The sequence below is a fragment of the Notolepis coatsorum genome (assembly GCF_963971535.1).
Source record: "Notolepis coatsorum genome assembly, chromosome: 1".
Classification (NCBI taxonomy): domain Eukaryota; kingdom Metazoa; phylum Chordata; class Actinopteri; order Aulopiformes; family Paralepididae; genus Notolepis; species Notolepis coatsorum.
This window is the reverse complement of record NC_140165.1, coordinates 205,699,628-205,722,540: the sequence shown is the minus strand read 5'-3', so window position 1 is coordinate 205,722,540 and position 22,913 is coordinate 205,699,628. Positions and strand designations below refer to the sequence as shown.

Below are 22,913 nucleotides of genomic sequence, written 5' to 3'. Positions count from 1 at the left end.
CATTCCCCTCGAAAGGATTGATTGATTGATTGATTGATTGAAAAGTTTATTAACAGATTGCAGAATGGGTTGCACATTTCTGTTTTGTGAAAATAAATACACCCTTCGGTTTTGGCTAACTCTGAACTACCTGTCTGTGTCGTGCTGTTGGGGTTGTTTACAAACCATAACAATATATACAGTAAGTGTAAAAAGAAATATAGGCATACAACGTAATCAATAAAAATATCCCTATATAATATCTGTATTGCATTTCATGAATGATAAACAACACTAGGTGGTGTGTGTTTACCCTATGAACTTGGAATAATGTGTCTCAGACGAGCAAATATGATTTGCGCTCACTGCAGAAAATGCCTCATATCTCTGTTTCCAGGAAATGAGCGTCTTTTTTGGCCAATGTTTACCTTTTTTAGCTGGGAATTGTGAACAAACGAAGGCATGTATAAACAAAAGTTTTTTTGCGTATTGTACAGCAACTAGTGTTTGTTAAATGAGCTGAACCATTTCCACATAGCTAAAATATAGAATATAGAAATCGATCCGCGGAAATCATGAAATATCGCAAAATCAGCCCTCTTAACACTTTGAATGCCCAAAACGACATACTAGTTTTATCAGCCCCCCCCCCATTGAGTGCCCACGACGACAAATGTCGTTTTATTTTTTATTAGCGATCTGAATTCATATTTCATCAACCCGAGTCTACCGTTGGGAAACCAGCCCCGCCAGGCGCTCAGATGTGAAAAAAACGCCCCCTATCGTCTCTCAGATGGTAATGCACCCTTTTGGAATGGACTCAATGAAAATGGATGAGAAAAAGAAAATCCGGAATCCACATTTTTGGAATGGCGATCAGGAATTGGAATAATCTTTTTGGATAGCATCTGATCTCAGGTAAGGAATCTATTTTACCAATCTAAGCTTACATAAGCTTTTCCCCTATATGTGATATGGCTGTTTGGCTGTGCGAGCGATCAGGAAATAAGAGAATCGATTTTCAGCTCGCGGCACCAGCGTGCATACGTACACATATACTATCGATAATCTAGCGTTTATTTGAAGAATATTCATAAATAGGCCGGAAAATTACAACGTTATAGAATATTCCAGTACAGGGCGTTTATCACGGAATATTTTTATTTTCCGTGAAAATGAGTGCTTTTCAAAATGCTATAAAACGGAAATGAACCGATAAAAAAACTCCGCTTCGACAATGTTGACTGGAAAATGAGTCATTGATAAGCGACGGGCAGATTAGACACATAGCCATAATTTAAAACATAGATTAGGCGATATTAACATTAACATTGAAGTGGTTGATGGGCATTCAAGGGGGTAAAAAGGAAAACACGGCCGGCTCTGAAAGTGTTAACACATCCTGCGCCATTCACGTTGTACGACGTGTTTCAAGTTCATGTGAATTCTGCCAATCCACGGCGTACGACGTTATTGAGATCATATTAAATTTTTTCGCCATGTTATTCATAATTCCCTCACGGAGCCTGGGCTGATGCAGTGGGAGCATGCACAACTCTGCAACGCTTCAATACTGCCCCCTGGTGGATGATCGGCGAGTTGCCAAACCGGAAATGGCCGAGTCGATCTCGTGGTTCTTGGAAATGCGTCGGGCACTCGCATATTGTCGCGGGACTCAAGGCACACACCGTGTATATGGATCGCTGCCATAACTCAATAATCGACATGATTTGGGCTGTTATTATTATTATACAAACCGGAAATGGATCGACTCGATCGTCGTCAAATAAGTGGGATCTTTTTGCTCCAGTCTCACCGACCAACGGTAAGAGGACGCTGACGTAATTTTCAGCGCGTTTGTTTATTATTATCCATGCAAACTGCTCTGATCTATATATCACCCATACTACATAAAGCATTTACCGACGATCACGGAATTATAAACGACCCCCCCCCCGCGCATGATCAGTCATAACGTTTAGGATCATGTACAGTTGAAATTTTTAATATAGCGTGTAACGCCAACAAACGACATTTGATAATCTATATATGCGTTTATGCCTATATCTCACGTTCTAGGAATTACTGCAGAAAACGATAAAAACATTTATATTCTAGACGGTATTTTCGTATGAACCTGTGAATGAAAAAGTAAAACGTTCCTACATCCTGAACGATAGATAATCGATGTTGAATGGGCCATAGTAATGTCAATTTAGCAATAACATTTAAAAATGTATAGCCCTGCAAAGAAGGTAAACATCTCCATAGGCTTAGACTGGTGGCAGTGATCAAACATTGATGGATATAAGCGTGGCAGGGAATGTGTTAAGGCTGGCACGCAACGAGGTTCTGGGGCACCGAGCTCCGGCATTGAAAGTGTTAAAATGTTTTAATTAAAAACGAAGGTTCGAACGTCTGTTCGAAAAACCCTGACGAAGTTTGAATCACTTTATTCAAATTGAGGATTTTGTTTGAGGATATAAAAAAAAAAATGTATACAATAATCTTTTTTTAATTACATTTTTTTAATTAAAAACCAAGGTTCGAACGTCCGTTCGGAAAAACCCTGACGAAGTTTGAATCACTTTATTCAAATTGAGGATTTAGTTTGAGGATAAAAAAATTAAAAAGAATAATCTTTTTTTTTTTATTTACATTTTTTTATTAAAAACGAAGGTTCGAACATCCGTTCGAAAAACCCTGATGAAGTTTGAATCACTTTATTCAAATTGAGGATTTTGTTTGAGGATATAAAAAAAAAGAATTTATACAATTATATTTTTTTAATTTAAATTTTTTAATTAAAAACCAAGGTTCGAACGTCCGTTCGAAAAACCCTGACGAAGTTTGAATCACTTTATTCAAATTGAGGATTTAGTTTGAGGATAAAAAAATAAAAAAGAATAATAATTTTTTTATTAAAAATGAAGATTCAAACGTCCGTTCGAAGAACCCTGACGAAGTTTGAATCCCAAAAAGAGGCTTCGGGAACAGCCTTACCAAACATTATTTATATTATTCAAATTGACCTCAAACATGTTCCGTTGTGATGTCACAGTATGATGTCATAATAAAACATTCTAGAACATTTGTGATGTCACAGTATGATGTCATAATAGCACATTCTAGAACATTTGTGTATCTATTCAACAATTCTCGCAGAAGATCTCATTGTGCATCTTGAAACAGTACTGAACGGATAGACTAAACAACATAGATTGAAGCCTGCATTTCTCAACCAAGGTGCCTTGCCTACCGTTTTGCTGTGGAAAGCAAATACCCCCAGGATGATCCAGTCTGATGGTTCTCTCTGTCGTCCCAGATGGTCTTCTTCTTTCGCATTGTCCTTGGTTAGTTTCACAACTGAAACAGGCTAATTGTCTTTTCCTCTGATGAATGAGGTTCGGTTAAAAGCCTGCTGGTGAATCGCAGTTAGGATTGCAGGTCTAACTGTCTCTTAGTTATTTATCTTTGGCCAGTGATGGGCCAGCTGTTGGACCGTATATCAGACAGTTTACAGACGGATACATCATGTTCACACACTAGCGTCTGACCATAAAGTGACAAAGAGCTCTGGTCAGAATGTACATTATACACAGAAATTTACATAACATTATACATCAGATATGATGATGAAAGTTTAAACAAACTGGGTTCTCAGTAGGGGAAGTAATAATACCACCTTGCTTTGGCTGGCTAGGAAGAGAAAATATAACCTTGAAGTCCTAACAAGAGACACACACACTGTAGTAGTTATCTGAGCGTATTAACCCAGTCAAGTTGTACAATGATAGAATATGTATGATTGTATGTCTGACCAGAGCTCTCACTTCTCGGTCAGACATTTGTGTTACAACGTTTCTGATTGTGAACTGAGCATTTTCCTTGTGTGGCCATTCAGGGAATAAATCTATGATCATTTTTATTCAACTTTGGACATCCTCGTCGCCATCTGTTATGGAAAATGTTAAAGGACAAAAGATGAGCCGCTTGTTAAAATCATTCTGAGTCGTTATTAAAAATAGAAGTTTATTTCATCTGTGGCCACAAATGAAAGATCAGTTTACAATCAGAGACAACAATGTTCACACACAAGCGTCTGACCATAAAATGACCAAGAGGTCTGGGCAGAACGTACATTATACACACTTGCAAGACGTAACATGATACATCAGATATGATGATGAATAGTAAATAAAAATGGTTCCCAGTTACGGGAAGTAATAACTAAGGCTGTCAAAGATAACGCAGTATTAACGCGTTAACGGCCGATTCTATTAACGCCACTATTTTTTTTAACTCACGATTAACTTTAAAATTTTTTTTTTTTTTCTTTTTTTTTTTAGACTTCACTCAGGTGTATTATTGATACTATGTTTGTTTATGACTCAAAGTGTGTGTGTGTGTGTGTGTGTGTGTGTGTGTGTGTGTGTGTGTGTGTGTGTGTGTGTGTGTGTGTGCGTGTGTGCGTGTGCGTGCGTGCGTGCGTGCGTGCGTGTGTGTGAGAGATAGAGAGGGGGGGTGAGAGATGAGGAAGGGGCAAGAGAGAAAGAGTTGTGAGAGTGTGTGAGAGAGAGAGGGGGGGCGGGGTGTGAGTTCTCTCAGCCCTTGTGTGGGTGAATGTAACAAGTTCCTAACGTTTTCTTTCCCCTATTTCATGCACTTTATTCATTGTTTTAAATTATTATTTTCTTTTAAGTTATTTTGTGCATCACTCTGTTTTGAATTTGATGCAAATTTGCAATGCATTTAACCTAGTCATTTTGAAAATGAAATTTAACACCTGAATATATTGGAATGATGATGATCCAAATAAAATGGCTAGGTTAAGTTATGAAAGCTGGAGGGAAAACAACATTGTATTTGAAGTTACTGCACTTTGCCTCTACATTACCTGTATAATTATTTAAGGAAATCGTGCAGCAGAGTGCAGTATCTGCTTTTTTGGGGTTAATTAAAATAATTACGTCATATTTTTGTATGCCTAAAGATTACTTCATTAATACATGTTAAATCTGGGTACTATCATCTATCTACCTATAACACATTTTGGATGGCAAGTCAAAACACTTTAAAGCCATTTTCCTCAGTTTCACTGTTTGGAAGTTACTGCGGTCTGCCTTGACCTTGCTTTGGCTGGCTGGGAAGCGTGTATGCTTTCCGCAACGCAGTTGTGTTTCCGCGTTCCCGTTTTGCGCTCTGATTGGCCGAGCATGCGCATGAGCCGCGACAAGCCCTTCAGCCAGGCAGGAATACTCAGCTCCGCTTAACGCAATTTATACAAATGGAAGTATTGATTTCGCCGTAACGGATAATTAAAAAAAGATACCGTTAACTGGAATATGTTGTTTCTTTACACATATGTTGGATTATGTAATTGGTTTGTCATGACAAACCAATAAAAAATCGTGAATTAACCGGTGGCTACAACAACACACAGTAGCTACATGCATCATTGTTTACAATGAACGGTGGGGCTAATCGAAAGGACTGGACACGGACAAGTTAAACAGCAATCAATTAATTTAATATAACAGTCCGGTTCTGTGTTTGTTGGTGAACAACTAACTTTAGGTTAGTTTAACTTGTCCGTGTCCAGTCGTTTCGATTATCCCCACCGTTCATTGTAAACAATGATGCATGTAGTTACTGTGTGTTGTTGTAGCCACCGGTTAATTCGCGATTTTTTATTGTTTTGTCATGACAAACCAATTACATAATCCAACATATGTGTAAAGAAACAACATATTCCAGTTAACGGTATATTTTTTTAATGATTCGTTACGGCGAAATCAATACTTCCATTTGTATAAATTGCGTTAAGCGGAGCTGAGTATTCCTGCCTGGCTGAAGGGCTTGTCGCGGCTCATGCGAATGCGCGCGCTCGGCCAATCGGAGCGCAAAACGGGAACGCGGAAACACAACTGCGTTGCGGAAAGCATACACGCGGCTGGGAAGATAACCTTGGTACTTTGGAGTCTCTTAAAGAGACACACACACATTATACTAGCTAGCTGGTCATATTGAACCAGTCAAGCTGTACAAAGATAAAATGATATCTCAACACAGATCTATAATGACATGATAATATTTCCCACGACACTATTGAGCTGTACTGTATTGTACCCATTCTGCAATCTGTTAATACAATTTTCAATCAATCAATCAATGTGCAAACCAATTTAATCGTCTTAGTAATGTGACCAGTTGGGCGGCTACGTGGCGTAGTGGGCAAGGCGCTCGCCACGAATGCTGGAGACGCTGGGCTCGCCTGTTCGAGCCCAGCGCTCCACATTGCTTTCAGTTTAGCTGGTCGTTCATACTAATACACATTGGCCGTATTAGGGGGTGGGAAACTGATGGGTGGGGATCGGGCGTTGTGGACAGCGACTCCTACAGGTCGGTTGGTGCGCCTGCGCAGTAGAATCAGGAAGTGTCGGGGGCAGCGTGAGCCTCCCACGCGTTACTCCTCGCCACTGAGAGATCGAGCTGCGCAGGTGAAAAGATGCGACTGCTGTTACCTCAAGTACCGGAGGGGACTTGTGCTATGTATGACTTAGTCCACATTGCAGCCGGCTTGTGGGAGGCAAGAAACAGCGTTCGTGACAGGAGAGGGTTGAATTGGATGATACGAAATTGGGATGGGAGAAAAATATAGAAAATGGGAGAAGAAGTGGATCAAAAAAAAAAGTAATGTGACCAGTTTGAGTTCTGGTCAGAAGCTAGGATTTTACAAGCTAGTCATCATGTTACACTGACTCAAAGCTTTTCTGGTAATTTATCGGTCCTCGTGCCACTTCTTCCCTTCTTTCTTCAGTGACAATGACTACTGCAGCTGATTTTATTGGAGACCAGCTGATACTTGAAGAGGACTGTGATGAGAACTATATCCCCTCTGAAAAAGGTAGGTAGACATAATCGCAAGCCTAGTGCTAGTGAGCAGGGACACCCAGTAATTCTGCTTCTGATGAGCTGCTACAGTACATCAGGTTCCACAACCGTGGGCATGGACTGATGCCAATAGCTGGAGAGCTAACGGCTGGAGATCTTGAGAACTGTTAAGATTATCTGTGTCTACTGTCACTGCTGTGAAGCACTTTGGGCTGCAATTCCCTTATGAAAGGTGCTATACAAATAACATGTATTATTATTCTTGTTATCTGACTCTTAAAGGGGAACTATCTTACTATTTCTTTCACTATTTGGGCAATTTTACACAATTACTGTGAGTCTATGGAACATCTGTAAGGTTAAAAAAATAAATAAAAATCATTGTTTTGTATTTCTAATCAAGTACTCTAGAGCAGGGGTTCCCAAACTTTTCAGGCCGGGACCCAGAAAATAAGGCGTCAGAGAGCCGCGGCCCAATGCACATCGTCAGGCTTTTTTTTTTCTTTTTTTTTGCCAGGCGGTCGATTTTTTAAGCCAAATATCACTTCAATCCTATTAAGTTAGTTCAAGTTAGTTATTCATTTATATGTGCTATTTATGAGAGGGCTAACTTGTTGCAAAATAATAATGATAATAATAATAGCCTCATTAAAATACTATTGTTGCTTCGGTTGTTTTCAGCATTTTATGTGCATAATCTGTTATTTAGTTTGAAATGTTCGTTGAAATAAGTAGATTTTTCGTTTTTGTTTATTTATTAAGTTAATATAAAACCATATAGTCACATTTTAGAATACAATAGAATAGAATTTTAGAATACAACTAGAAACACTGTCCTGGCCTGCTTCTAAGTTCAGTGGCCTGACAAAAAAAAAGAAAAAGAAAAATTGGATTTTTTTTTTTTTTTTTTAATCATCTCGCGGCCCTCCCGTGGCTGCTCGCGCCCCACCTTTGGGTCGCGACCCCGACTTTGGGAACCACTGCTCTAGAGCAGCATTTTCTGCACTTCCAGATTCCAAGCTGTTTTTGGCTGGGCTCCGCCCATACTCGCAATGCGCTTTGAGTGACAGTCACCCACAGTCTGCACTGGCAGATAACTTTGGGGGGAGAGAGATAGAGGAACTAATTAATTTCGCCGCAGGGGGGCATAATCTCACGGGACAATGCATTGGTAACTTGTTTCAAATGACAATATATACCCCTGTGAATATTATTACATGGATCGGAATATGCGTGGGAGCGTGTGCTATGATATTTTGCAACTGGTTGACGTGATGCGAGTGCTGATACGAGAGAGAGAGAGAGAGAGAGAGAGAGAGAGAGAGAGAGAGAGAGAGAGAGAGAGAGAGAGAGAGAGAGAGAGAGAGAGAGAGAGAGAGAGAGAGAGAGAGAGAGAGAGAGAGAGAGAGAGAGAGAGAGAGAGAGAGAGAGAGAGAGAGAGAGAGAGAGAGAGAGAGAGAGAGAGAGAGAGAGAGAGAGAGAGAGAGAGAGAGAGAGAGAGAGAGAGAGAGAGAGAGAGAGAGAGAGAGAGAGAGAGAGAGAGAGAGACAGATAGATAGATAGATAGATAGATAGAGAGAGAGAGGGATAGAGATAGAGAGGGAGAGAGAGAGAGGAGAGATCGCTCTGAGAGCGTGCATGTGTTTCCCCCCACACACACAGTTGCGAGTGTGTGTAAATGCTCCGAGACGAGTCGCACCGTATGAGAGCCTCTCCCTATCTGTCTGTCTCTCCCTCTCTCTTTTTCTCTCTTTTGAGGAAATGTCAGTGACAGGGAAACCGCTTTCGCATTATTTCCACTCGCTCCGTTGTTGAGAGCGAATTGTTGATTGTGGGCGGTGGCTACAACCACAGAGGGGGCTGAGATATGCAGATCAGCAGCACCTACTTATGTCAGGGAGCGAGTCAATTCTGAATGGCTTGGTTCAGTGGGGGAGGTTCTTGTCTGAGCTGAACTGAAGAAACGGGAGTAGCTAGAGATTTCACATCTAGTCAGTGTTGGTACAACCCCACATTGCTAGAAAACAATGCAAACCACAGGAAAAGGCCATTTATAAGATAGTTCCCCTTTACTAAACACTGCACAGACTCTGGTTACTACGTTATGGACCATGTATACTATCATCACTATTATTACTGACTTATTGAATCCTGCCATTCACTACTATTATTACTATGTTCTATGTTCATTACTATTACCTCTTCTGCCTGTACCTCCCCACCCCCCATGCTGCTTTGACACCCGCATTTCCCCAAAGGGATTTGTAAAGGAAAACTTTACTCATTATCTTAACACTGTTACAATTAGGCTATGTGATCTGTAGATTATCCATTGTAGATGTATAAACATTGATTGATTCTCATTCTCTCTCTCTCTCTCTCTCTCTCTCTCTCTCTCTCTCTCTCTCTCTCTCTCTCTCTCTCTCTCTCTCTCTCTCTCTCTCTCCCTTCTCAGAAATCCACGAGTACGCAAGAGAAATTGGCATTGATCCCAATAGTGAGCCGGAGCTCCTATGGCTTGCCAGGGAGGGTATCGTTGCCACTCTGCCTCGCGAGTGGAAACCCTGGTAAGGAGGAGGGAGATGTGGGACTGGCACGCTGACTGGAGTTTAAAACTAGACTAGTGGTCTGTATCTGCTTCCATTAATTTGTGCTAAGCGAGGCTAGCTTGCAGCCGGATAGCTTTTTACTGAACGCACAGAGAGGAAATTGTTATTTATTATCTTGTCTGACTCTGGAGAAGATGGTAAGTGCATTTCCCACAATATTGGTGTGTTCCTTTACAGTGATTTGACTCTTTCTGGTAGAGGCACTGAAGCTGTTCGCTTTCAATAAATAAACTACTTTACAGTACTAGCAATAACAAGTTTGGTTGACATCAGTTGTACAACAATAACTGATTTCATCAAGGCGTGGTTTAAGGGCTTTTGTGTCCCTCTTCAAATGCTCTGCTTGTTGAAATGTTCTGAGACCTGAAGCACGGTAACCCATAGCAACCTATCAACGACTCTCCACGCAGACGCCACCTGCTGCAGACCTGCCTAGATACTGCTTATGACACATACAGTACATACTTGTAGTACCAGTAGTAGGTATAGTATTAATAATAGCTGTAGCTAGAAATCAGATGGGAGATACATTAGAAAAAGTAACCGTCAATATCATTGACATGAGTAAATAAAAGTAGTAGTAGTCTTTTGGATGAGTAGATCAATGAAGTGCAATGCTGCACATACTGTATGATATATTCATATTCAACTATCTTTTTTGTAATGCTAAATTAGTTATTTCCTGGAAGATTAGCACATCTCTTGCATGGCAGTAATATTCACAAACGTGCTTTGGCCTTTAATAAGTTGTAGATTTAAAGATGTCCCTCTGCATGATTATATTAATTTGCAGAAGGACAATAATGTGGGGCATGCAATTCTAGAGATTGATGATTTGATAAAGTGATTTATGAGTAAGACTTTCTGTAGTCGAAGACAGCACTAGAAATAACCACAGAAATGCAATGGTATGTTTAGTGTTTTAAAAATGGATGGACAGTAATATGCAGTTCCAAAGAGCTGTCTCATTTCTCACCCATGGCGTCCCTCAGTGCTGGTAGTGCCATCCAAACACTGCTCCCCGTGATTAAACCCGCTGTCGGGCTCCTAGTACTTAGTTTCCGTTAATGTCAAATGTGTGATTAATGGTTTAGTTTTTCCACAGTATGAACTTTTGCTGCACATGCTAGGCTGATACAAGTTAGCTGGTGACGGCACACCCCACACATAGGCACATCTGAACAGTCAAATCAGAAAGGTTATTAGATGGCAGAAAGCCAAATATTATCTACAAACGTTTCCAATTCGACACAGATCTGCCGTGTGTTCATTTACATGGGGTGCGATGTCACCAGCTAGCTTGTATAATTTGGTGGAAAAACAAAACCTTTACAGGTGCTGTAAGTGTATTTTTATTGTTAAAATAAGTGGTCTACATGTTAAAATAATAGCTCTACATTCAGCCATCACTGTGGTATGGAGTGTTTGGTCAGTAACATGGGTCACCCAGTCCCTCTGCTCTGCAGTAAACAGGAAATCCCACTTTATCAGGAGATTAAGTAAGGGATAATGTATAGCTACGAGGTCATTGTTGCAAAATAATTGACCGACACAGAGTTTAAAATACCGAGCCGCCTCGGCGAGGTGTTTTAAACGTCAGTGAAGGTCAATTATTTTGCGACAATGATCGAGTATAGCTATACATTATCCCACTTATTACATGGCTAACTTACTAACAATATACCTAATTCATTTTACATCGACTCGCAACACTGGTTCTGGCTGCGTTCTGGCTCCGCTCGTCGCTCCGCCCCCTGTCATCGCCGGCAGCAGAACACCGGCAGTGTCTAATTGCACTGAAACAGTGTGTGTCAGTGGGCTTGATTGCGAACAGCTGCGCACAGCGGTCATTATTGTCCCAGTGTCCCACAGCGGTCATTATTGTCTGATAATGACCGCTGTCGGGGAGCTATTGACCAATCACAAGCAAGCATTTCGGCGAATGTGAAAACGCCATGTAATAAGGAGAGAGAACTCCACACAAAAATGGTCTGACAATAAAATAAAACTAGTTTTAAAAGCAAATATGGGCTTGAAACAAGTAAAATAATCTGCCAGTGCAGTAAGTAAATTTGGCTTGGCAAGATTTCTTAAAATATCTAGGGTTCTCTCTCCTGATTGGATAAAGTGGGAAGGGCTACCAGAAAATGGATTCTGTGTTTACTGCAGAGTGGAGGGACTGAGAGACTCATGTTACTGACCAAACACTATATTAGTGATGGCTTTTGGAATGTAGAGATATTTAACACTTATTAAAAAGAAAAAAATCACTTACAGCACCTTTAATCACATGTTTAAAACGAAACCATAACCACAAAGAAAGTAGTAGGAGCCCAACAGCAGGTTACATTTACATTTACATTTAGGTTAGAGTGACCATGGAGAAAACTGTATGGATGCTGCTACCAACGAGATGAGAAATGCACAGGTGAGCCATATCGGTCTATTAGGACTTTGATAGTGTCTGTCCAAATTTGAAACACTGTCAAAAGTCTTACTTTTTGGGGTTACCCTAGACATAGTATTGCACAGTGTATAGAATCAATACAGAAGGCCACCAGAAAGCTTATAGATTGAAGAGAGGTATAGACTAGCCCCTTTCGTGACTGCGATGCAAGCCAGGGGCTTTAATACGCAGTCACTTATTCGACCGTAGTAGCCAGGTTAATGTGCACCATCAAGCACTGCTTAAAAGCGAGCGGTGGGTCCAAAATATATCGGATATAAATTTCAAAGGTACCCACACGTTGCATTAGGGTTTCACACACACACGCAGCAGGGTTTGAAAGCTCGGCGTTGCTAATAAACATTTTAAATAATTTTTATAAACTGGTCAACACTGCATTATTTCCGGCGTTGGGTGCATGATGCGCATGCAGTGTGATCACAGCGCAGGCGCACCAGGCAGCCAAATACGGAAATACAGCCGTTTTGAGCAGTGTTGACCAGTTTATAAAAATGATTTAAAATGTTTATTAGCAACGCCGAGCTTTCAAACCCTGCCACGTGTGTGTGAAACCCTAATGCAACGGTGGGTACCTTTGAAATTTATATCTGATATATTTTGGACCCACCGCAGTGCTTGATGGTGCACATTAACCTGGCTACTACGGTTGAATAAGTGACTGCGTATTAAAGCCCCTGGCTTGCATCGAAGTCACGAAAGGGGCTAGGTATAGACATGCCTAGTTCAACGTTCATGTTCAACAGTGACAGTGTCAGCCATTACAGTGATGTTTCTCCATTCATCCATCCATCCACCCATCCATCCACCCATCCATCCACCTCTCCACCCATCTCTCTTTCCTTCTCCGGGCCTTTCTTTGAGGTGCTGAAGTGACCCCCTCCTCTCCCCCCTCCTCCCCCCGCAGCCAGGATGTGACGGGGGACGTGTACTACTTCAACTTTTCCACGGGCCAGTCCACCTGGGACCACCCGTGTGACGAGCAGTACCGCCGCCTGGTGAACCAGGAGCGTGAGCGCCCCCAGCAGGTGGCTCCAGTGGGAGGCCTGGTAGGGGGCAAGAAAGACAAGGAGAAGAAGAAGAAGAAGGAGAAGAAGGAGAAGAAGGAGAAGAAGGAGAAGAAGAAGGAGATCCTCAAGACTCCGGGAGTGAGTAGTTGATTTTGTATTTACATTTTTTTTTTTTTTTTTTTTTTAAACTTAAATTTTTTTATTAACACTTTGGCTGCCATGGGTTAAATTCATTATCAACCGTAGGTTGCCGGCTCTATTTGTCTATAGAGAAAGTCCCCTTCTTTGCAGGGCTATAACTTTTTAAATTCTATTGCTACATTGCCATTATTGGGGCCCATTCAAAGTCCTATATGTATTGTTCATTGTGTAGCAACGTTAAACTTTTTCATTCACATATTCATAGTAAAGTATGGTCTAATGTATAAGTATGTTTTCATCTCTTTCTGCAGCTTTCTCCAGAACGTGATCTATAGCCCCAAATACATTATATTGATGATGCAATACAGTTTTATGGCAATCAGCGCGATATAAAAAATTCCAACTAGACGTACTTCTAGAAGTTACTACACGTCATCTGATGTTGACCGGATGGGCTAGGGGGCGTTTATAATTCCGTGGGCAGCGTTATACCAATCATCTAATGTGGGTCAAATGTTGATAATAGCAGTTAGTATCGAAGACGGTAACTTTACACGCTAAAACTCACCCCAGTCTCCGCGCGCCGTTGGGCGATCATCGTAGAGTAGACATTTTATCATTATGGGATGTAGATTTACCCGGTCCATCTCCAGCTTGTATAATGGTATATACGTCCAAATCATGTTGTTTATCGAGTTATTGGCAATCGATCGCTATGTAGTGTGACGAGCCAGAGTCCCGGGACATGTACCGAGTGCCCGGAAGTAATACGGCCGTCCAGCACAACCTCTACGGCACTTCCTGTTAAGCAATTGCGCCGATCAGCCACCAGATGGCGGTCCTGAACCGCCAGAGAGCTCAGTGGGTCCTCCTGGTGGATCTCAGGCCAGCGGAGGGGACATATGAATCCGATCCCAGATTTTTGAAATATTGATATTAAAGACGCTGTAAAGCGTCTTCGGCAACTTGAGCATGGCCGGGAATGACGTGTTTAAGCGTTTCCCGGCACGTGTTAAACATTTATAGACAAACAACACGACATATACAATAACCTCAACAACACTATTAAACAGACATAAATAATAAAGAAAAAATTTAATACCCAAAAGACGAAAAATAAAAAATACTGACTTAAGCAAATAAAAAACATAAAACAGTTGTCATACCTTAAACCAAAATAAAATTAGAAAACATTAAGTGTGTGACATGGGTTCAGAGACCCTCTTTGAACCTCTTTCCTCCTTTACCCTTCGCCCTCTTGTGGTGTATTTGGTTCTTCCTCTGTGATGTCGTTTTCGTTCCCCTTGTAATCCTCCCACTTACCCCATCTTTCTCCAAATTTCTCTTCCTGTAACCTCAGCATGTGTGTTATCCTCTCCATATCCTGTATCTCTTCCACTATTCCTACCCATTGTGCTATTGTCGGTGGGTCTTCCTTGTACCACAGTCTCGTTATTGCTTTTCTGGCCGCTATCAACATTATCTTTATTAAATATTTGTCCCCCCCTTGTATTCCCTCGTGTGTCAGGTCTCCTAAGTAAAGCACCAGTCCTGTTTGTGGTAATCCGTATCCTAATATTCTGATCATTGCCTCCCCTATCTCCTCCCAATACCCCTTCAGCTTCTGACATCCCCAGAATATGTGCGCGTGTGATTTGCCCCCTCCTTCCCACACATCCTCCAGCATGCTCTTTGTGTTGGTGCATATTTTCCCTTCAGCTCTGGGGTTATAAAGAATCTGATTATGTTTTTCCATCCAAACTCTTTCCATATCCTCGATCCTGTTGTTGAATGTTGCACCTCGCATATGTTCCCCCATTCCTTCCCTGTTATTTCTATCTCTAGCTCTCTCTCCCATTTCTCCCTTATGTAATCGGTCGTGTGTCCCTTGCTGTTCATTATAGCCCGGTATATTGCTGATATTACTCTTCCTTGCCCCCCTTCGTATGCCCATACTATCATCTTTATTATTCCATTCTGTTCTTCGTCTTTGGCCCCCCTTATTTCTTTGTTGTAGTAGTCTCTAACCTGTAGATATCTGAAGTGGTCCCTGTTTTCTAGTCCAAATTTCTCCTTTAATTTTTGTAGTGTCTGCATTTCCCCTCTATCATTTTGCATATCGCTGTTGCCCCCCCCCCCTCTCCTACCTTCTGAATCCATGGTCTAACCTCCCTGGTTTGAATCTCTTGTCATGTGCTACCCATCTCAGAACCCCTGACTGCTTCTCCAATTTGTGTGTTTTTACTACTCTGTTCCATATGGTCAAGGTGCATTTGGTGATTGGATCTAATAATCCCTCTTTTTCTTTAAATAGTTCCCTATCTCCCACCAGAGCTTGTACCTTGTATCCCTCCCCTTCTTTTTCAATGTCTTTCCATCTTGCCTCATATCTGTTGTTACACCAGCACGTCACTGCTCTCAGTTTTGCTGCATAGTAATAATCTTGTAGGCTGGGTACTGCCATCCCTCCCTCTTCCTTTGGTAGTTGTAGTGTTTTATATCTGACCCGTGGTGTATTTAAATTTTTTACAGTTGAAAGGTTTGAAATACGCTATATTTTCTGTGTTAGTGGTACTATTGTACGTAGGGTTCATATGAGAATGGGAGAAGTATTTGAGTGTTGTTTCTGCTTCCTGTCTGTATTCTGGAACTGAACTGTGCGAGCGGACATTCTGTTGGCCTCGCTCTCTCTCTTCTACGGTTGCTAACAACGTAGTCTTTGATTGGAGCCTCCACTGTTACACCGTTATAATGAGTGGTCCTGTTGAGCTTAATGGGTATGAGAATGGTGGGATTATGGCTTTGATTCCTGCTGGGGCCAGCCAGGCTGAAAATGTAGGCTGTGCATTCATTGTACTGTAAGGTGCTTTTGGATGAAAACATTCACAACTGTGCATGTTATCATTATAATAATAATAAGGATTATTATTATTATTATTATTATTATTATTATGGAAGCAGTGTGCACATCTGATGCCGTTTAGGCTGACTTCTTTTTGTATTATTATTGGGGTTTTCTTTTTTTTAAACTTTGACCAGTCAGCTGGTTCTTTTTAGCGTTTATCGCTTTTTCTGGTCAAGCATGACCGACAGAAACAGGTTGAATAGGATATAGATCGGGGGAAAGACACTCTGAGAAAATACGGCGAGTCCGGGAGTCGAACTCGTGTACCCCAGATCCGTGACGCGCACGGTTGTCCCCGACGCCGAAATAGCGCCGAGATACGCGGTGAGCTACTGGAGCTCCCCTATTATTGGGGTTTTCAAGTGATTTTCTTTTAATATATATTCAATTAAATTAAATTCAAACCTTTATTTATTCTCGAAAAGGACAATTGAGGTCACCCTCATTTTCAATGTCGTCGAGACTTACAGACATTTCAATGCATAAATTTTTCTTTTACAATATAATAACAATAAATAATAACTAATAATAATGTAAGTAATAATATACAACTAGACAATTCCGTGGGGGAAATTGTGAAAGTGTGGGTGATGCCTGTGCACCGCCGGCCAACGGGAGACTGGGAGAGGGTCTGTATTGTCTCTATGACAAACGGTTCAAAAGATACAAAAGAGGTGGTTGCTAGTAGGGGTGGGACGATACATCGATCCAGATCGATATATCGATCTATTATCAATTATGAAATAGGATCGATGCAACGTAAAAAGATCGATTCATATTGCGATACTCTTATTTTGAAAATCACCTCGTGAGCATATCCGCCCGGCTGCAACAACAACATTAGCTTTAGTTAGACGGCATTGCTTCAGAGTCCGCCTATTTTGCCAGAAATAAGTGCCTGTTGTTTTTTTCCCCACAAGGGGTCAAATGCATCTAACATGCTTTCCATCCTCGCCATTCCTTTATGCCCACGTCGCGTTAAATACCGAAATTAACCTTGCGTTAGCGTGAGCTAACTAAGCTAAGCTGATAGAGCGATAGAGAGGTCCACTAGGGACTGGGAAGGAGGGGTGGTTACTGCATTCTCGAGATAGCCCCACTAACAGGATCTGGCCGGTACTGCACCTTCTGACTCCCAATATGCCTTTTCCAGCCAAAATACAGCGCTGTGATAGGATATTAATATCGAGAAAAAAAAGAAAAACGAACCAAAAACAGTGAACAGGAGGTCTATTTGTATTAAAAACAATAGATTGTTTTTCATTTAAATGTCTGGAAGAGATCAAAAATAAAAATGTCAAATGATATTGCCATTGCCTTTTTTTTTTTTTTTAATGTTACTGATTGTGTTAAATGGGCATATAATATCGTCTCATATCGATCGCAGGCACCTGAATCAAATTTGTGATATCGGAAAATATCGTATCGTTGTCCAAAGAATCGATATCGTATCGTATCCCCCTTTTTGTATCTAGGGGATTCCCACCCCTAGTTGTGTTGTCTATTTTATCTACTTGTTGTATCTATTTTATCTTCTTAACTCTTTCTTTGTGATTTACTGTATGGACCATGTTGGAAACAAGTCTACAGACTTTCACATGTTATCCTTGTACCCCTTGTTTTTATACTATTGTATAAATTGTATGTACTAAATAAAAATCAAATCATCAATCAAATCAAATCTAGCTGGTATTATAGCTGGTTGCTAGGGAGTTTCTAGGTGGTTGCTAGGGTGTTATAGCTGGTTGCTAGGGTGTTTCTAGGTGGTTGCTAGGGTGTTTCTAGCTGGTTGCTAGGGTGTTTCTAGGTGGTTGCTAGGGTGTTATAGGTGGTTGCTAGGGTGTTATAGCTGGTTGCTAGAGTGTTTCTAAGTGGTTGCTAGGGTGTTTTAGGTGGTTGCTAGTTTGTTATAGGTTGTTGCTAGGGTGTTTCTAGGTGGTTGCTAGGGTGTTACTAGGTGGTTGCTAGGGTGTTATAGGTAGTTGCTAAGGTGTTATAGGTGGATGCTAGGGTGTTTCTAGGTGGTTGCTAGGGTGTTATAGCTGGTTGCTAGGGTGTTTCTAGGTGGTTGCTAGGGTGTTATAGGTGCAGTGTTTCCCCTGATTTTTCTTTTACATTTTAAAGTTAAATGCATCAATCTGGTGCACTTTGAGAGCAAACTAAAGAGGCTAGATCTATGATGAACTTTGTGCTCAAAACAAAACATTTACTAGACTGCAGTGTTTTCTCCCTGCAGCCTTTTCCTCGGGTCAGTCTTTTACATTAATCCCCCACAGCCCAAATGAAATGATAAAAAAATATATATATATTTTTTAATAGTCGACTCTAGTTCATAGCAGCGGCGGTCCTAATTTAATTTTTTTAATTAAAAATGAAGGTTTGAACGTCCGTTTAATCAGATGAATCACTTTATTCAAATTGAGGATTTAGTTTGAGGATATTAATATTTTCTTTTAAATAATTATTATAATTTTTTTATAATTCTTTTTTAATTAAAAACGAAGGTTCGAACGTCTGTTAGAAAAACCCTGACGAAGTTTGAATCCCAAAAACAGGCTTCGGGGACAGTCTTACCATACATATTATTTATATTATTCAAATGGTACTCAAACATGTTCCGTTGTGATGTCACAGTATGATGTCATAATAGAACATTCTTTAACATTTGTGTATCTATTCAACAATTCTCTCAGAAGATCTCATTGTGCATCTTGAAACAGGACTGATCAGTCCTGTTTGCGTGTATGCTTTCCCCAACGCAGTTGTGTTTCCGCGTTCCCGTTTTGCGCTCTGATTGGCCAGGTCATGTGACATGTGCGCCAATCGTGGGACAGCATGTTTTGTGCCTATTTCCGGGTCTAACAGCCTGCAAACTACCTGGCGTTCTATCGCCATGCTCTAAGACAAACTCTAACCTTAACCAACTTCGAAAGAGTGCCTAAGCTTAACCGTCGAAAGAAGGGCAGGCGTTCTATCGCCATGCTCTAAGACAAACTCTAACCTTAACCAACTTCGAAAGAGCGCCTAAGCTTAACCAGTGTAGAAACTTGCGGTCCCACGATTGGCGCACATGTCACATGACCAGAAACGTGTGGGCCAATCAGAGACGCGGAAACACAACTGCGTTGGGTAAAGTATTCACGCGTCCTGTTCAGACAGATAGACTAAACAACACATAGACTGAAGCCTGCATTTCTCAAACAAGATGCCTAAGGTGAGTGTCCACAACGGCTAGCTGTTCTACTTGAATACTGAATGTTAATATTGAATCAGACAATAAAAGTGGTCAACATAGACCAATGAAAGAGGATATCCCTACTGAGTACAATGACACAACCTGCAATCTCTACGACAAACGGTTCAAAAGATACAAAAAGGGGGTGTGGCCTAAGGATCGGGGGAGTGGTCAACATAGACCAATGAAATAATAATCTTCATTTATATAGCACCTTTCATACACGGAGTGCAACTCAAAGTGCTTAACAGAGACACGTCTTCTTTAAACAAGTCAAGAAGAAAAAAAACACAGTAACGCAGTAAGTCAAGAAAACACAAGAATACCATAAGGTCCATAAACTCAAAATAAATGCATGCATGCATGCAACACTCCCAGACGTACCCCACGCGAAGGTAAGGAAAAACTCACTAAAACCTAACAATAGGAAAAAATGCACCACAGGCAATGTGGCGGAGAGAAACCTTAGAAGGGCCAATTCAAGGGGGGATCTCCCTTCTTAGATGTCGGTGATATTAGTGTTGCATGTTGCATTAAAAAGAGGCGAACAGCTGGTAAGCATGCACCCATGTGTGTAGTGAAACACAGATGAGTACATGCGATAGCAACTTAACATTTTGAAAAATTAAATATAGAGCTGATAGTGATAACAACTGAACATTTTATAAGATTAAAGATAGAACTGATAGCGGCTCCAGCCGAGGCACAGGGGTGCGTCCTCCCGGGACGTTCCACACTCCGGCCACCACTCCGAGACAGCCGAAGACAGGGAGACAGGGGGCGACGCAGAGAGGGCCGCATCCCCCCGGCCATCACGGGACGTCGAACACTCCGGCCACCACCATGAGACAGCCGGAGACAGGGGGGCACGCAGAGGGGGGGTCGCATCCTGGGTGGGTGTCATCACGGGACGTCCAGCACTCCAGTCATCACTCCGGCCGGAGATAGGGAGACAGGGGGGCACGCAGAGGGGGATCGCATCCTGGGTGGGTGTCGTCACGGGACGTCCAGCACTCCGGTCATCACTCCAGGACAGCCACCCACAGGGAGACGGGGGAAAGGCGTTAGACTGCACGCATGATTGTGATGGTGATGGGCGAACATAGCAATAGATACATGTGGTAGGCATATATGAAGTAAGCATATTTTGTGAATACAATAGAACAGTCAGTTTTGAGGAATTGCCTCCTGGTAGGTGAGTGACACTGCTGGCCCGATGAGACTGACCATGCAGCATGTCAGGGACAGAGAGTACAGGTATGAGAGGCCTTCTGTACGTTTTGAGGGGTTGTTTCCTTATAGGTGAGTGACAGTGCTGGCTTGGGAAACCCGGCCACGCAGCATGTCAAAGTCACAGAAACAAATTAAAAAAGAATCTTTTTTAATTGGGATTTTAAAATCAGCTAAAAGCAAGAGTATAAAAATAGGTTTTGAGCTGTCCTTTAAAGCTATCCACAGAGGCTGCCTGTTTTATATGTAGTGGGAGATTATTCCATGCCGTCGGCCCATAGAAACAAAAAGCTGCTTCGCCATATTTTTTATATTTTATTGTAGGCACTTCGAGCAGGTCCGCACTAGAGGACCTGAGGGGGGCGGTTTGGAACATATCTATGTAAGCAGTCGCAGAGATAGGACGGTGCCAGACCATTAAGAGCTTTAAAAACAAAGAGGATATCCCTACTGAGTACAATGGCACAACCCGCAAGTCTCTACGACAAACGGTTAAAAAGATACACAAAGGGGGCGTGGCCTAAGGGGGGGTTGCCTAAGGATCGGGGGAGTGGTCAACATAGACCAATGAAAGAGGATATCCCTACTGAGTACAATGACACAACCCGCAAGTCTCTACGACACGGTTCAAAAGATACACAAAGGGGGCGTGGCCTAAGCGTTGTGGCCTAAGTATCGGGGGAGTGGTCAACATAGACCAATGAAAGAGGATATCCCTACTGAGTACAATGACACAACCCGCAAGTCTCTACGACAAACGGTTCAAAATATACACAAAGGGGGTGTGTCCTAAGGGGGTGTGGCCTAAGGATCGGGGGAGTGGTCAACATAGACCAATGAAAGAGGATATCCCTACTGAGTACAATGACACAACCCGCAAGTCTCTACGACAAACGGTTCAAAAGATACAAAAAGGGGGCATCAAGGGTTAATCGCCTGAGAGGTCATTGCTAGGTCATTGAGTTTATTGAGTTCCCTCTGAGTCATGTACACCTGCTACCCTTAATTGATTCAAATTCTAACTGACGGACACTATGGACCCAATGTATTTCAATGAGGGCTGAGGCGTCCTTCACTCTCACGATGATTAAAGCAAAACGATAAGAGATGAAGCTTAGTGACCTTAATATGAGCACTTGAAGGGTTATGTGAAGGGTTTTGTGCGATATTGTGTAATTCCGTCGACAATTGTGGCCTGGGTGGCGATCGGAAAACAAGGGAAGGAACGGTAAAAAATCTGATTTTAGAGCCCATTCGTGTCTATGTGGAGCATGACTTTTAAAGAAATGGTCATAAGTTGAGATAGAAATGTCCAATTCCATTTATTTTTCTTTTGTGAGCGAGGGCACAGTCGTGTGTTGTTTTTATATCTACGTCCAAAATTGAGATCACTGTCGCAATTTACAAAAGGTGATGGTAAAAAAAATATGCAGCTTCTACACTCTAGTTCTGCCATTCATTCCTTATGGACCGAAATTTCCTGTTTAAAATCAATTTGTAGCCAAATGGTGCGGTTGCTATTACTTTCCAAAAAGTAATAGCAACTCGAGTTGGACCAAGCCGGTCGTTTTGATACCTTACGTGTATATGGTGCGAAAGCTCTGGGAGGAGTTAGCGGACAAAAATCGGTGGAATAAATAAAGAATAATAAAGAGTATAGATTATAATAGTGTCACACTAATAATATACAAATATATAATGGGTTCTGGATATTGCAAAAAGTAGTGTAGTAAAATCCCCACAGACTTTCTACAATAATTTGAGGTTATTGTAGCACAATTACAATGAGATTGATTATCTGGACGGAGGAGGAAAGATTCATACTTGATAGAATGGTTGGTCTCCTCATCTGGCTTAATGCAGATGAAGAATAAAACGTGTACGCCAGACAAACCAGAATTGTAGTTCAACTCAGCTGATTTATTTGATTAGAGCCAGGAGTTCAAGGTGAATAAAAGGTTGACTTCTACATACAAAAGATGATCAGATAATATTTAACAGCTGTCTGTTGTACAGAAATATCACAATCAGGTTTGCATCTTCAAACCTAAATACTGCACATCAAACAGTCACTTGGTTAACATAATTTGAACATACATGGTTTACTGTACACATTATACATGAGTAAATCTGGTTTACAGATCAGGGATCTGTACAACATTACTCTAATCTATAAACAACCATTTGGTGTTTCCCATGATTTTACTCACGTACAATGCATCAGCTCACGGTTGTTTCTGGGTGGTTTCGAAGCGGTGGGGGAGCCCCCAGACCCCTGGTTGGGTCCGAGAGCTCCTGAATAACCCTATGTAGGGCCTTTTTATCCTATCATTTCTAGCCAATAATACATATGGCTGGTCCAATCCAGCGTCTGCTTGTGGGGGTGTCCGGTGGGCGCTGGCAGCCCCTCCCTCTGGGTTTCTCTGGGGGGAGGCCGGCTGCCCCC

At 41.6% G+C, this 22,913-nt stretch overlaps 1 protein-coding gene across 1 annotated transcript in view; it reads left to right on the top strand.

Annotated features, from left to right (window-relative positions):
* Positions 1-22,913, top strand: part of cep164 (centrosomal protein 164) — a 101,954-nt gene that overhangs the window by 9,701 nt on the left and 69,340 nt on the right. The window contains exons 2-4 of the mRNA XM_084308752.1: positions 6,800-6,886; positions 9,329-9,440; positions 12,854-13,094. Of these exons, the coding sequence (XP_084164878.1) occupies positions 6,805-6,886; positions 9,329-9,440; positions 12,854-13,094 (435 nt within the window). The 5' untranslated portion in view covers positions 6,800-6,804. The remainder of the gene's footprint in view (positions 1-6,799; positions 6,887-9,328; positions 9,441-12,853; positions 13,095-22,913) is intronic.